Consider the following 16,319-nt stretch of genomic DNA (forward strand, 5'->3'; position numbering starts at 1 on the left):
TACTCTGCTCTCCTCCCCTCTGAGAGCTGGTGTGCAGTGAGCGGACTGGCACACTGCCTGCTGTGCATCATCCAGGTTGTGCTACACACTGGTGGTGGTGGAAGGGAGACCCCATTACCTGTAAAGCACTTTGAGTGGGGTGTCCAGAATATTACACTATATAAGTGTAAGGAAGCATTATTTTCATCAGATTCATAAGAAGTCATTAGATAGATGAGATAGAAAGAGGAAAAACAGTAAGACGGAAGAGCAGAAGCTGATAGAAAGGGGTGGAGGTTTAACTCATTTGACAGGCAGAAAGGTATATCACCCACCTTTCTGCCATGTGATGGCGGGGCGGGGTGCTCCCGAGGTCTCACAGTGCAGGATCACAGACATGCCATCGATCACGGTGCTGTCCGAGGGCCCCGCGGTGATGTTCGGGGCGATACCTGCGACAAAACACAGGCTGCTGAGGAAGAGACGTCCCGAACCAAGACAGGGAATTCCTGCTGGACACAATTCTGGGAAAACCGTCTTTCTGACCTCACTCTCCAACGGAATTTCAAGGTCAAAACTGGCTAATCTGTAACCCCCTCCGCCCCAAGGTCCGGACTTGGGTTTCGCTCTGTTGTTCGCTGCTGTACTGTGTTTGCACCACCCTGCCTCCTGTTGAAATGGGGCAGTAAGGTGATGTCATCGCGCAGCTTTTTTGCTTATAACAGGTGGCGAAGGCCTTCGAGGCTGACGGCAGTGTGGTCTCCACAAGAGCGAGGGATTCTGGCTGGAAACGCCTCACGCAGGCAGCCCTGACTTTCCTACACCTGCAGATGAGGATGACTTCGTCCACCACTGCTAGACAGACCGAGGAAGGAAGAAGGAAGGGAGACGGTGGGCGTACTGGTGACAGCGAGGTAGGTGTTGGTCTGCACCTCCCCGGCAGGATTGCGGGCAAAGCACTGGAACATTCCGGTGTCATCCGGCAGGAGGCCGTTGACCTGTAGGCTGCCCCCACTTAAGACGCGGTACCGCAGGGTCTTCACGTGGCTGATGGGCACGGCGTCCTTGTACCACACGATCTCAGGCTGAGGCACGCCTGTAGACACAGGGGGACACAGTGGAGACGAGTCAGCTGTGTGGCTGAGGTCTTCCCCTCCTTTCTAAGGAAGGGCCTCGTTCAGTCTATAAAGGGAAGTTCAGGAATATGAACAAGTGTTACCTTACTAAGGCTTCAGTAAACAGGGTATATTCCATTTTCTGTGAGGGAGGGACCATAATAACAAGAGCTGTTTTCTTGTAGCCACCAAATAAATTGATATACACAGCACTTTTCTTCATGGGAGTGATGGAAACAGGAGGTTCCAGAGCACTGTGAACTCATCTTGAGTTCGGTAACACAGTGTCTCCCTCTCTCACTCCGGCCTTGGTGTCTGTGCGATGGGAAGGTTGTGTGTGTGTCTAACCCCTGGGTGGACGAATTCGAGGGGTGTCCAGGAGTCTCGGCTCACCTCTGGCCTGGCAGGGGATGTCCACCACTTTCTCCATTTCTGCAGTGATGTGTCTGTCTGGCTCCTTGACAAACTGAGGGGGCTCTGAGGGGGACCAAGAGTTAGGAAACAAGCCATTTCTGGGTTACAGTGGGTATTTGGAGGCGTCTGCAGTTATGTCTTGCTACCTGATCCCTGATCGCTGTATATCATGCAGCATGTACTGCCCTTCCAGTGATTCACTCAAAAAGAATTATTAGGACACAAAATAACCTTGGCCGAATGGACGAATGAAAAATGGTGCCAATGACAAGCAGTGTAATAAATCTGAAAAGAACTCAGAAGGGCCTACTGTTGAAGTGAATCCAAGTAATTCTCATTCCCAGCTCTGGCATTACCCTGAGGGCATCAGCACCACATGCCTCACTGGTCTGGGCGGGCACAGGTACCTAGAACGTGCAGGTAGGCTCCGGCGCTGACCGAGGGCACACTGCTGCTGCGCAGGATGGCCTCACACTCGTAGAATCCTGCATCGCTGACCGCGGGGCTCAGGATGGTCAGCTGGCGGTTGAAGTCACTCAGGCCGCTGGTCACCAGGACACCGTCCTTCCGCCAGGAAATGCTCAGTTTGATAAGTGGCCTGCAGCAACAGGAGGGAACAGCGGTCAGGGCAGGAGCAGGCGGGCGCTGGGGAGAAGGGCTGACCAGCCGGCCAGCTGTGCCTTGCAGTGCCCGATCTCATCTAATTTTTCATTTCCCTCTGAGCCTCCGAGCGCTGACTTCCTGTTGCTCTGCCCATGGTGCGTGACCACACTGCTCCACGGTCCCTCACTTCCACTGAAACCCAGGCACAGACAAGGCCTGCTTCAATGCTGGCAGCGCAGAACTGAACTCACCCCGCAGTTAATAAGTTTTACTACAGGTGTTGCTGATACCCTGCAGAGGTGCAGACTTGACAGTCCAGTATTTGACTGTTCATTCTCTCAGTTAGGTTCTGCTCTGGAGGTGGGGGGGGTATCCTGACCTGGCATTGGCGACGCACTCCATGGTCACCTCAGAGGTCCCCGAGATCACGCTGGTGTTTCGTGGGGGGATGATGATGGTGGGGGCGATGGGGTCTGCGGGACCCCCCACATCTGTGCAGAGAGAGAGAGAAAGAAAGGAAAAAACAGATCAAGCTCAGAAAGCTCAGAATAACCAGACTGCAGGACCCAGTCTCCTACTTTGGTGATTCGGCTGAAGCTCTCAGCAGAACAGAAAGGCTGAAGCCCAGTACCCAGAGTGAGCAATTCCAAAACTATGCTGTTGCTTCACAGACATCCTCCGACAGACCCTGGCCAGAGAGCCCCCAGCTTAACGTACTGCACTAACAACTCTGAATAAGATCGCAATCCCTGCTGCAGCTCTGCTTTGTGGTTCAATCTTCCACTTTTTAACTCCTGCATGACGCGGGAAGGCTCTCCACCCTCTCTTACAGCAAAACGTTCCTGGAATTTCATTTAAGAGTAAATCCTCTTTCACTGCTCCATTTTTACTTTCAGTCAGTGTGACGGGCCAAATTCTTATACACCGTGAAATGGGTTTCGGAGGCAATCTGTTGAAAATGACACGTGGTTTGTGGTTTAAAAAGCACTGACACAATTCAGCTTGGCTTGTGATCATCTAAGAATAAGACAAGAGTAATGACACAGCACGAGCCAGATGATGTTAAGCAACACTGAAAGCCCACTGTACTTCAAATATCTTTCAGTTTTTGGATCCTAAATGGTGATTTCTCCCACGCCCCTATCAGTACTATACTCCAGGACAAAATGAAAAGCACACCTACAGTACATGCGCGGGAGCAGATTGTAATACGTCTGTTATTCCTCCCTTGCAGGACGTGCGCTGTGAGCCAGCAGGGGGAGCTATTGCCTCTCAGCTCGCTCCACGGCTGCCCAAGGAAACCTGTTGCTTCGCCCGTTGAAAGCTGTAATTTTCCACGCAGTTAATAAAAGAATAAACTGCGATCTCAGAAACACAAGGACCCTGTACATGTTGCGAATACAGGAAAAGGTTTTGGAGAAAGTAAACATGAAGAATCACAGATTGGTAAGATGTAGTACTAGGCCTCTTTAAAAAATGAAAAGACCGAATGATCTGCCAAAAGAAACCCGTGTAATAAAGGGATAAAACATGAGAGAGGACTTTTTTAAAATCTACATTCCAATTAGAGTAGTTTAGTGGTAAAGTGATTGGAAGAAGGAATGAAAATATCTGAGTCATGTTGCATGCACCTGTTGCAAAAACATACAGTGTATATTATGGATATAATCCTATTTATCCATCCATTGTCTAATCCCTTTATCCAATACAGGGTCACAGGGGAGACACAGCCTAGCACTCACTGGCCACAAATCAGAATACACCCTGGTTACTCCTGTCCACATAAGCTTGGAATATATATATATATAATTAAATTACACTTAAGTTATGCAGCTTCATATTTGGTTTCATAATGTAACTACTTTTCTGGACATATTCCAGACGATCATGCATATTGGACCCCCCATTTACAGAATAATCACATCCCTACATCATCATTAGACAGCAGGCCCTGCTGCAGGTTAAGCTACTGTACCGATGTCTTTTTCTTCTGCCGTGCTCTAAGATCAAGAGGAGGGGTGTCATTAATATTCCCGGCAGGCGCTAGTCCTGTGCGGGAGATGCACTCGCCTCGTACACACACTCGCACAGTGTCCCTTGCTTCGTCGGCCTCTCTGCCAGGGAGCACGGACCTCCCCACCGGCCCCTGCTCAGCGCCCCCTGCAGGCCATCTAGGCAGGACAAGCTGTGCTTCCACTTCCTTCAGCTAGATGCTCTGAATATCTACAGGCCCTGGACAGTCCTTAGCCCCCAGATGCTCAGCGCCTGTCCAGTGCTATCTGCCTGCCTGATGGAGGTCTTTCAGTCCTTAAGCCTGTTCCAGTGAAGGAATCCCCCGTAAGAACACAAATGAGAGGAGGCCCTCCTCTCTAGCCCCTGAGGTAGTTAGAAGTTAATTGATCCGAAGATTTCATCCAGTCGATTCTTGAAAGAAACCAGGGTAATGGCTTCGACTGCACGGCTCGGTAGCTTGTTCCATACTCCTCCAGCTCTTGGGGTAAGGAAATGGCTCTAATTTTTGGCTTTAAATGCACCTCCACATACAGTAGCTTCCACTTGTGTCCTCTGGTTCATTTTTTCACTGTTCCTTCAGAACAGAAGAATCCCCCCCAAAACCAGTGATCGCTTTGAATTCCCCTGCCATGGGAGCCTGGCTTTCTGTAATTCACTCCTCAGTGTGGCTTGGACCTGGGAGGAGCCTGAGAAGAAGTCACTGAACCCTAGCAGGGCGTGAGCTGCACATACTACACCTACAGCTCTCTCGCTGTTACTCTGTTCAGAATCTCCTGCACCTTTGGTCGCTGTACTGTAGCACATTCCAGTGTACTGCTAAGAGCATTGAGCTACAGCCTCTAATTCTGGGAAATACATTCTTACTTTTCCATTTTTGTACTTCAGATGTAGTATAATTTAATTCTCTGGCTACATCTGTTGTACTTAACAGAATTCTCAGACATACCTAAATCTAAAGTGACATTATATTAAATCTGTTTTATCTGTGACAAAAGAATATGGTAATATTTGGGAAATGGCCTACAGATTTAAATTATCTATAACCAGTGGAAATTGTACCTTAAGACTGGGAGTTTCTTCATGTTCAGACAGGGAGCCGCTGCTGCTGAGGTGTCTGAAGGTTATTTAACGTTTTTCTGAGTCTCTTTTTTTTAAAAAAAGCGTTCAGTATGAAGTATGTTGTGCAGGAAATCAGTGACTTGGTGACTCTGTATACAGACCACCTGCCCCGCTGACACAGGTAGGCCCAGTGTTACACTTCCCTCCCCCTGCGCAGTGGGAACTCTGCTGGCACGAGCAGGAAGCAGCACTACAGAAAATGCAGGGCTTGTATCTTAATCAGCGTTCAGCAGACACTAAAGCATCTGGCATCACCCTCTTGTCAGTTATATATCAAGATTAATAGACTGCGCAGGAATTATGGATGGATTTTATTAAGATGCTCCGCCCTTGGCATAATGGAAACCTAGCCCTGGAATCTGATTGTAGCAGTCATGTCAACTCGACTGATGCCCAGTAGGGAGAGAGAGGGCGGACCTGGCAGATTTTCCCATCATGCCCTTCTCTCTCACAGCCACATCACCCTGCAGCTCTCAACTGGTAAGGCCCATGAAACTCAGCAGGTGCGAGGCTGGTCAGTACCTGGATGGGAGACCCCCTCCGAAAATCTAAGGTTGCTGCTGGAAGAGGTGTTAGTGGGACCAGCAGGGGGCGCTCTTCCTGCAGACTGAGTGGGTTCTTATGCCAAGCATAGTGGCAGAAACACTATATTGTAAACAGGCACTGTCCTTTGGATGAGGCATAAAATCGAGGTCCTGACCTCGTGTGTGATCACAGAAATGTAAGGAATTATTATTACCGTGTCACTCGTCTCAAGTCCTCTGTCTCCCATCTGCCTCGGACACAGCAGAGGTCACACTGTCTGCCTGCTCAAAACCGCCGAGAGGGAACCCGAGGCAATGAGGGGTGTTCGGTGATAACGACAATCCATAACCTGCCCTCGAGTAAATGTCCGAAGGGAAGGAATTTTGACAGGATGTGAACACTCCAGGCACAAGCAGAGTTCTCATCTCCGTTCCGAGCTGAACTCCGAGTGAATAAAGGAGCCAAAGCAGAAGAGGAATCTCCTCAATGAAATCCAGGTAGTGGATAAGGAGATGGGAGCCTGTGGGTGAATACACACGCACCGAGCTGGGTGACACTCTCATGTTGAAAGCAGATCTCTTGACCAGGGCTCACATGCCCAGCTGTTCTCGGCATCTTCCCCACACTTCCGTTGGCAGCATCCTGGCATGGGGCTTCCCATAAATATCCCGCTGACATGGCAGGATACCAGTGCGCAAGAGGGAGTGAGCAGGGGTGAGAGGGAGGTTACAGGCCCTTCAGTACAGCCGATGGGAATCACATATCACTGCATTTGTACGCGCTGCATGCTGGCTGCCCTACACTTATCACTGTCAGAAGGGCACGGCAACTGGGACTGGCCCAGCTGGCCAACAATGGAGCTCCAGCAATGCATTCAACCACAGTTCTTTAATTAAAAACCACTTTGTTCCAAACAGCTCAAGAACTAGTGGTTTTGTGCAGAAAGACATAAAGAGAAAGAGACCAGTGTAAAATGCGTTTCCCTCTAATTCTGGCTGTAGTCAAATCCATACCAATGCAACACAAATTTGACACTGTTTTGCAGTTTGTTTTTATGAAACTCAGCAGGTGCGAGGCTGGTTTGAGTCTTTCCTATGCACAGATCATAGATCTCTTGCTTTTTCATATACTAGTCACATAACGATTTCAGTCAATAACAGACACTATTTTAAATTACTGACCAGGCCACTGCTGGTCTAGTACCATGCTTGGTACTGAGATTAAAAGAAGGCAACAGCTGGGACCAAACTAGTTATTATATAGAAACTGAGCCACTTAGACACAATAAACATCCATTTGGGCTAACCTTGTCTCAGACAGCATACAGGGCTTAATGTACTGGATGACTTGTACGGATGGAGTTATTTCATTACTCTTAAAGCTACCAAATGGCCTTGGATCAGGGTTAGAATGCACATTTACGAGCAGCACTGTGTGTGGCAGAATCCATTGTGTTCAAAGCTCTTTGAAAAAGAACTGCTCTATTTTTATGTTAGGAAGAACATGACCAGGAATGGAAACATTTGCCTGACAGCCCAGCTTGAGAATCGTCCCGAGGTTCCCCAACATTCTGGTCTAGCACCTGGTGTGTGTGTGTTAGTGGGGAAGGCTTTTTGTGAGTCTCCCTGTCTGGACAGACGACGCTAACCTGAACAAATGGCTTCCAGCGAACGAAACTACAAGGGATTCAATTATCTTCAAGCAAATCAGAGGTGTCCTGGTCTAATGAATGGCCTTGCAGAGAGCGGTGTTCTGCTCTGCCCGGCCGAAACGCTGAGTGGGAGACACCAGAGGACTCACCTTGAGAGGGGTTATGGAGAAGTGCACTGTATTAAAAGGCCATTTGAGTAAGCAGATACTTCTCCCCCCCCCCCTGCCACCCTCCCAAGCTCTTATACTGGAAAAACACCTGCGTGCAATCAGCCTTTTCTGTCCACTGAGGCTGAATAAATCCCAGAACTGTGAATCAACATGTCAGGGCTGGGGAGCTCGGAGATGGACTGTAGATTACACTGGGGCTGCAGCTTCTCCTGACTGCTGATGATCACGGGGGAGGGGTGAGAGGAGAAGGGGGCTTCATTTATCTTCGCTGGATTCCTCATCTTAAAATAGCGTTGTGCTGTTGGGTTGATGGGGGTTAGTGGGGGGTTGAAGATCCAATTGAGTGGTACGAATCTAAAAAATTTTGTGAAACAGCTGCGGCCCTCAAGTCTGACAGACCCCCAAAGTGCTTTTGAGGGGGCTTATTTCTCCACTTGTAATCACTGCAGTGGCCAGTCTTGCTGGTAATGACTACACAGCTGTAGACTGTTAAATAACAAAAGAGCTGAGAAGTTCTTCACACCGACCAGCAAGGTAATTGATAAGGGAGGTGTGTGTGTTCTGTAGCCAGCTGTCTCACTTAGTGAATCCTTATCTGGGCCACGAAATGCTTAAGAGGCACGTGTTGGAAAGATCTAAGACCACATTAAAAGGTAATGCTGTTCAAATAGGTCTAGCCTGAGCAAATGAAGTACAAGCTGTTGATGCAGCCTATTTCTTCCGTACAATTTTGTCTAAGTGAATTATGCCTGAGTAAGAAATTCCTTGTTTCTAAAAGGAACAGTTAGTCTCTGACAGCTGATTCCCTCTCTCACATACTGACCCATTCCATACACTGGCATGTTCTGCTTCATGTAATGAAAAATGATGAACAATTTCTCAACAGTAAAATGTAGGAAATTCAGGCTGGACGTTTAACTCTGTTAAAATGAACATTGCCTTTGGACTTGCCATTGGGAAGAGAATGGAATTTCATGCTGACAACAAAATATGCAAAAGTAAAAGAGGATCGACCTTCAGTTTGATAAACAAAGGTGACTGCTTGTGAAGACGATGAAGATGACCTGATAGTATAATATGAAAACCACAACTTTCCCACATTGATCCTTTGTGTTCCAGTAAAGATTGTTCTAGAAGAGTGTGTGTGTGCTGTTGGTATGGAAACTCTGAACTCTGGGACTCACTGTCCACGGAGAGGGTGATTGGCTGGCTAGTTTTGTTCTCTCCATTCTTGTCGTTGACAGCCTGAACGTAGTATCGACCGGCGTCTGGTGCCACGGTGGACAGGATGACCAGGGTGTTGTCCAGAGTGATGGCTCTAAATAGAACAGGAGAGGTCAAAGGTCAAAGTGGGTTTGGCATCTGACGTTGCTTTTGTGCAGAAAACATTCCATAATAAAACAACAACAATGAAAAACAGAAATTTTTAACTTCCCAGAACAACTGATTCTGAAGTTCTGATGAACACATCTCTGAGAGTCTAAAGGAGCTCATTAGATGTCCATTCACTCTAGATTCTAGCAATGTTATATTCCAGATCTTCTGCAGGTCAGCAGGTCGTACTGTATATTGACACATCATTTATGTCTCCTAGACAATGTGGGGAAGCAAACAACATTTTAGGATATATGGTTAAAGGTGTAGAATTTAAATCAAGGGATGCTATATTACAATAGCATAATGCACCAATATGGCCTCGTTTAGAATACTGTACACAGTTTTGCTCTGGAATTAGTCCAAGGAAGAGCAAAAATGTCTTAAGACAGACGGGCTGGAAGAACTTAAACTTTTTAGTCTTGAACAGATTAGAACGCGAGGAGGCCTGAAACAAGCATTCAGAATCCTCAAAGGCATTGAGCAAGTTAACCTAATAGACTTCAGAATGAAGAGTGAAACATAAATCAGAGGACACAGGTAGAAACTATGCAGTATGCATTTAAATGAAGAACTTCTTTACCCAAAAGGTTGTGGGAATATGAACAAGCCCGGCTGATAATGCTGATATCCTGGCTCACTGGATCAAACAGGTACTTACTACTCCATGAGCTGTATGAGCCGTTTGTTATTGTTTTATCAAAAGAAAGCTCACTCCAATTGAGCTACCGTATTCATCCAATTTACTTATTCCAAAATAAATTAGATGAAGCCCCGGTCTCACCGGTACTGTCCTCCAGCACAGCCTAACGGGGGCAGCAGTGAGTTGCATGTTAATATCAGAGGCCGCCTGTGTTTACAATCAATCTGTTGATATTTGGAGTGCGTGTTTATCTGTTTGGGAATTTCAATGCATGTTCCGTGCAGCTGCCCCAACCTTTTCCGTCAGCTCCTCTGGGAAACAAATGCAAATTTGAAACAACTCAGCCTGCTAATAGAAAATCAATCTTCCGACAATGGCTCAGCAGGCTGCATTATCCTGAAATGAGTTACAGTACAGCTTACGTAAGAACCTAAGAAAGCTGCAAACAAGAAGTAGTCAATTCACCTATTGTCCTCTATTGGTTGCCAGATGTTCACTGATGCAAGGATTTCATCCAGCCAGTTTTTGAAGGTTCCTGATGAGTCGCCTGCGACAACTTGACCTTGTCACGCCTGCGCCGCTGCATCACAGCTGGGCGTGACGCGGTCGCAGGGGCCAGCGGCCACGCCTCCGTCCCGCCCTGGTCGCCGAGGGGACAGCATACACAGAGCACCTGGCTGTACTGAGACGTCACTTACTGCCAGGTGCTCTCGGCGGGTATTTAAATATTTGAACCCTGACTGCTCTCTCCTTAACGTTGTGCGAAGGAGATACAGAGTTATTTCACCTCCGAGCAGTTGCTCGGCGCTTCCCAGTTAAGAGTTTTCTGTTCCCGTTTCCTGACTCGCCCGGACTCTGCCTGGGAACCCTTATCGCGGTTGTGTGGTCCAGGGCTCCTCCTGGCTGCTGGGTGTGGAAGAGAGGTCGGGCCCCCACTTCGGACACGGGATCGGTAGACGCCTGTCAGGTGCTGTCTCTGGCTCGCCTCCCTAAATCTGACCTGCTGGCATGTGCTAGCCTGCTCTCTGCAGGAGACCCCCGGAGAGCACCTGACCCGGCCAGCTCCAGTCTGGCGTGCCCTCTGGGCAACTACGTACCCTGACCAGCCTTTCTTCAGTTTAAAATGCACATTTTTACAGTATATCCTAGCATTTCGTGGTCTCATTTAATTGTCTCTTTTTGTTTTCCAGTGGAGGAACAATGATGAGTCAATAAAAACCCTTAAGTTGCTTTCATAGGTTGCTTTCTCTAGTACACTGCCACCCATCTGTTATTCATAGAGGGCACGACCTGCCTGTATTACTTTACACTTGACTATGTTAAATTTCATTCGCCAGGTGTCTGCCCAGTATTGAATAGAGTCTGCATTTCCTTTGCCACTTCTTTTGTGCTTGCCACCCCCCTTACCATCCATTTAGTGTCATCTCAGCATTAAATGAATGCTACACACACACTACAGGATCTATCAGGAACCACCGCACTGCAATTTTCTGTCATTTGCTTTGTGACTGGAGAAAAAATAACCCTTTTACAAAGCCACCTCTGTAATAATCCCGTGGTTCAATGTGAGGGCAATGCAGCAACTTTAAGTAATTTAAACACCAGTGCTTAATACGGCTTGATTTATCAAAGATTAGTAGCTGCTTATTGGTCATTACTGCTGTAATTGTGAGAGATTAAGTACCAGTATTTGGATAATAAGAGCTTCCACACTGCATTCTGCGGCCTTTTTCCCCATTGAAAAGGAAGAAAATAAATTTGCTCTGCAGATTCAACCCTACCACTATATGAATAAATGCCTACTTGTTATTTTTAATTGCATTATAGGGTCAGTTTTGTAACTGTTCCATTATTGTCATTTTATTGTTCTCTTACTGTATGTACTGTAAGTACTGAACAATAAATATACTGTACATAAATGCAGATTTGCAGATCTAACTGCACGCATATACTGTACCTATACACATGCTATATGCATATATGAAATCACTTTAAACATTGTAGTTAACTATTAGTTATTCTTTAATATAAAAGAACTACTTTACTATTTACTATGAACTGAGAGGTCTACGTCTAATATTTGTCCTTTTATTCTCCTGAGATAAAAAAAATACAAGTACACATATTACCCATGTGTGTTTTTGAGTGTTCCTCTGCACAGATGACGTATGCATATATGAAAGTGACTGAGGTTCCCCATCTCTAAATCACACTGCACCAACACCCCTGGTCATTGAACGAGGGAGTGTGCTCTGGGAATACGGAAACATAATATATAGAGATATGTTTCATTTAGCACCGCAAATGACCTGCCTTCTACATTTCATAATCTTTCAGCAGCTCCTGCAGAAACGGTTTCTTCAATGCTCCTGTGTCTGGAATGCTTTATCTTATGAGCACCATAAATAATTAATGATACATCCACAAATATGACATATAGGACACGCAGATAAATAATAGATTTGCTTCGTGAACAGACGCCGGTGGTGGAGGCTGTCGATGTTTGGACGGTAAATTAATCCCCGACGATTCCCAAGACCTGCCAAAAATAGGCTACACCATTTATTTCCTCTCCATTTACACCAACCATAATTGCTAATGAGCTGTGCTGCTAACAGGATACTTAAAATTCCCCATCTCTGCCAGCATGGCCAGGCCCTATGTGCTCACAGTAACCCTCTGTAAGCCTACTTGTACAGATGCCCTGCAAATCTTGGCAGGTCAGGCTTATCAAACTGAACCCTGTGCTACCCTACAGCGAGACTAGCCTGACTGCAGCAACCGTTACTTGGCAATCTGAAAATCTGCCAGGTCTACAGCAACCCCAGGAGTGTATATTTTAGAAACTTGCAACAGAGTCTAGTATTTTTTTTTAAGTGTCATCTAAAGAAAAAAAAAAAGCCGTATATGATATGGCTCATTGCATGCCAAGAACACTGAGCCAGTCTGGCTGGGGCAGCTGTTCCTGAACTGGGAGACTGGGTTTCAATAAGGCACTGCAGGTTTCAGAGTAAATGACTGATGTACAATGGCATGACCATAAGCCACCAGAGCTTGGTGTCCCCTTTGCAGAGAGGTGCTTGAGCACAGCTCCCACACTTGAAGGAGGATGGCTCTGCTGTACTGTAGAGGAGAAAGAGAAGGAGAAGGAAGGGTGTAATGATATTCAGAGCAAACTGTAAAAACAACCATCTCCACGTCTCTCCCTCTCACAGTGGAGTGCGGGGTGCGGAATGCGGCGATGGAGAATTACCACTAATGACTTTTAAACATGGTCCAATATGTGTCAGGATTTCTCAACCCAAGGAGCTGAGAAATTGCCAGAGTCAGAGGGAGAGATATTGACCTGGTGGGGAGGATTAGCAAAGGCAGAGCTGCTCCCTCTGAGCTGCTTCTCGTAGAAGGCCGTGCGCCCCTGAACGCTGACGATAAGAAACCACATTAATCCAATGGTGGAGGAACACTTCTGACACATGGCCGTGGCCGGTAAGAAGGGGAGGAGGAAGTGGGAAGAGGAGAAGAGGGCTTGGATCAGGACACATTTGAACTCAACTCAGGTCTGTTACTGATTCCCACCCCTGCAAATCCTATGTCTCTCCCTTTCTCTCCCACACTTTAACAACAGAAGGGGTGGGCCTTGCTATGAGCTCCTAAATGGGCTCTTTTTGATAATAAATCCCTTAGATTGGTGGAAAGAAGCTGGAAAAAAGGTGTTTTGAAGAATTTATCTTGAACACTCTCAGAAAGGGATGCAGAAGGATGGTTATCTTTACTTGATTAGGGGGGTTTCCATAAGGTTGCTTCAATAAGGAGTGCCTGGGGCAGCAGAATTAATATCCAACAGGGCAAAATGAACCCTGACTGCATTACTCAGTTTATCAGTTTTAATTCCATTGCTGAATTCAGTACAGTTCTCATAGGCTCTAGGTGATCATCTCCACTATTCAATGAGAAACTGTGATTCCATTCCTGCTCTGGAACAGAACCTTGGCAGAAAAAGTATATTTGAGCTGAAACAAGCAAAAAGAATACATTTGTTCTCCACCTAGGACTTGTCTCTAATGATATGTTGTTAACATTCATGGAAATGAGTTAAGTAAAGTACAGCCATCTTTTAACTTTTCTACGCAACTGTAATTTTTATCGCAAGCTGTAGTGGCACACAGACAATACTCTCAGAACTGTAACCATGTTTCATAAAGCTACAATAAATGTTTAGCTAAACACTAAGCCATAGTGCTGTCAGACAGTGGAGTCTTCTAGTCCTGGTCCTGGGGAATGTGAAGTGTACTGTAGCTACAGTAGGAAGATTAAGAAGGCCAGGAACCAGCACAGCCTCTAAGGAAAGGCGACTGGCCAATCAAGTGACAAGAACATAAAGGTAGTTTGTGTGTTAATTGAACATGTGCAGAAATGTCAATTGTTGTAAGATAATGTCCCTTTAGTAGGAAAGCCTCCAACTGCTCAGAGCTCCCCGAGTCATGGCAGAAAACCACAGAACACCCAAACGAACTAAACAAACAGGACACAAGTTGAAACCAAGTGCTCAGCAGAGTCAATGCAGAACACAAGAGTGGAAATCTGATCCACAGCCGCAGTTCAATGCAAATCTACTTATAGAAGCAACTTTGAGGGAAAACTTTGCTAGCATTTATTATATACGCCATTAGATAAAAGAAAAAAACACCCACAACGAAAGGTTTTCAATTGTAATCAGATTCAGTAATGGAAGAGTAATAGCTGAAATAACTTTTATTCCCACTTGCTCTCTGATCTTGGAGAATAACAATGAGCTCCATCTAGTCTGAACATTGCTTCTGGACTTTCAAATAATCAACAACCAGGCATAAGAAAATATCAAGGAAATATCAAGACTAATTGCGGCCTTTTGTTAATTAGTTTTTCAACACCTCTATCACAGCAAATCTTGACTGTATGACGTGACCTGGTTTCTTTGTAAATTCAAGACAGAGTGTTGGAAATGCTCTCGTGCGATCGACAAGGGCTATGCACCACAAGATGCACCACAGATATAATCTACAAGGGCTGCAGATTCGGGTTTCAGAATGCCTGGTTTTCAAGTGCTTTGAAAAACAGTGCGTTACTGGAGTCACAGAGGTCAGTCAAGATATAGGCAGAGTGCACCAGCTTTGTAGACACAAGAGAGATGATAGCAGCAGTTACTTGCAGATGACACAGCTTAGCCATGAAAAAAGCACTGTGCCTTGTAAATAGCAAATATCATTCTATCTCCCAATACAGTGCAGCAGCACTCTCTATCAACAGGCCTGCTTTGTTACCTATTCAGCAAGGGGTTGCGCTGTGTAAATATTACTACAGCGATTATTCCCACCTCCCTCACAGAAGGAAAAAAAAACAAAGTGCTCCAGCCATCACGTGGAAGAGAGCAAGAGGCCCAGTCTGCTAGGGGGGTGGCTCTGGACTGAACGGGTATAAATATTTCATCTTTCAGAGACGGTGAGTCGTGCTCCTACTGCGCATCCCTGATAAAACACTCAAACAGATAATAAAGACACCCCGCGACACACACGCAGTCTTCCATTTTCCTCTGGAAAGCCTGCCTGCATGCAGTAGGGGCTCCCTCGTTGCTGTAGGACTAACTGCCTCACACACTCCCTAGGATCTGGAATACCGCAGACGTGAAATGCGTGATATATTTGAAATTTGGCGTGCATATCATTGAAATCATTTTGCAGAGTGTACAGGATGTGGATACGTTAGCAAACGATTTTACGGATAGCACCACATATTAAAAGTGCGGCATCTGTCGAAGTGTGTACATCAAACCTTTCTTGATTTTGATAGTCTTCAATTTCAGTTTCAAATCTATTTCTTTCCTTTAATCACACATTTCTAAAGTTTAATTGTATTTCTTTACTTATATAATGTATATAAAGTGCCCTGAGAGTGCTCAGTAGTGAAAGGTGCTATACAGTATAAGACTGATTGATTACCTTCCTGTCTTTACCTCAGGAACATTTCTTTTTTGGGGGGGCTTTTGAGCAAACAAGTACAGCTGGAAAATAAAAAAAAATAAGCATGCGTGTCCTTGAGAAGAAAGCTTTCCTTCCCTTTTCTTCGCAACTGCAGATGAGAATTTGTCAGCAAAGCTACCAACTTCTCCCGACAGATCTCTGACAAGTCATGAAGCCTTACATGCCAGCAGAGGGGTTCTGTCCCCTCTTGCAATGTGACAGCTGCACGGTTGTGCGACAGTATCGCTTTAAAAATATGTCACTGCAGGCCCGGGATAAATTGCACTTGCATTTTTGTGTGTGGCATGATTTTTTTTTTAAATGACTCCAATTCATATTCAAATGATACGCTACAAGGCAATGGAAAGAAATCTCTCCGGGTAGTTGTAAATTATAATTATGTCACACATAGTGTTGGTAAGAGCTGAGTGTCTAACAAAACAAAATGATTACACATAAGACACATTTCTGAAGGATATAGAGTCATCACAACAACAAAATAACTGTTACAAGTCATTTCAGGCCTCAGTGTTTTATTAGGTATAGTCAGGGATGAGATAATGAAATGATTTTATAGGAGAACCCAAAACAGACAATTTAGAGCAGCCAATAAAATTTAAGCTGCAAGTCAATTGATGGGAGAAAACTAGAACACCCATTAAAAACCCTCAATAAAACAGGGAGAACATGCAAACTCCACTGGACAGGTGCTCCAAG

General features: G+C 45.8%; 1 protein-coding gene across 4 annotated transcripts in view; it reads right to left on the reverse strand.

Moving 5' to 3' along the window:
* Positions 1-16,319, reverse strand: part of sdk2b (sidekick cell adhesion molecule 2b) — a 226,612-nt gene that overhangs the window by 50,594 nt on the left and 159,699 nt on the right. For all 4 annotated transcript variants that reach the window (XM_069194565.1, XM_069194564.1, XM_069194563.1 and 1 more), the window contains 6 exons: positions 8,774-8,907; positions 2,491-2,602; positions 1,916-2,106; positions 1,488-1,571; positions 881-1,075; positions 315-431 (listed from right to left, as the gene is read on the reverse strand). In XM_069194565.1, the coding sequence (XP_069050666.1) occupies positions 315-431; positions 881-1,075; positions 1,488-1,571; positions 1,916-2,106; positions 2,491-2,602; positions 8,774-8,907 (833 nt within the window). The remainder of the gene's footprint in view (positions 1-314; positions 432-880; positions 1,076-1,487; positions 1,572-1,915; positions 2,107-2,490; positions 2,603-8,773; positions 8,908-16,319) is intronic.

Source organism: Lepisosteus oculatus, chromosome 9 (genome assembly GCF_040954835.1).
Source record: "Lepisosteus oculatus isolate fLepOcu1 chromosome 9, fLepOcu1.hap2, whole genome shotgun sequence".
NCBI classification, from domain to species: domain Eukaryota; kingdom Metazoa; phylum Chordata; class Actinopteri; order Semionotiformes; family Lepisosteidae; genus Lepisosteus; species Lepisosteus oculatus.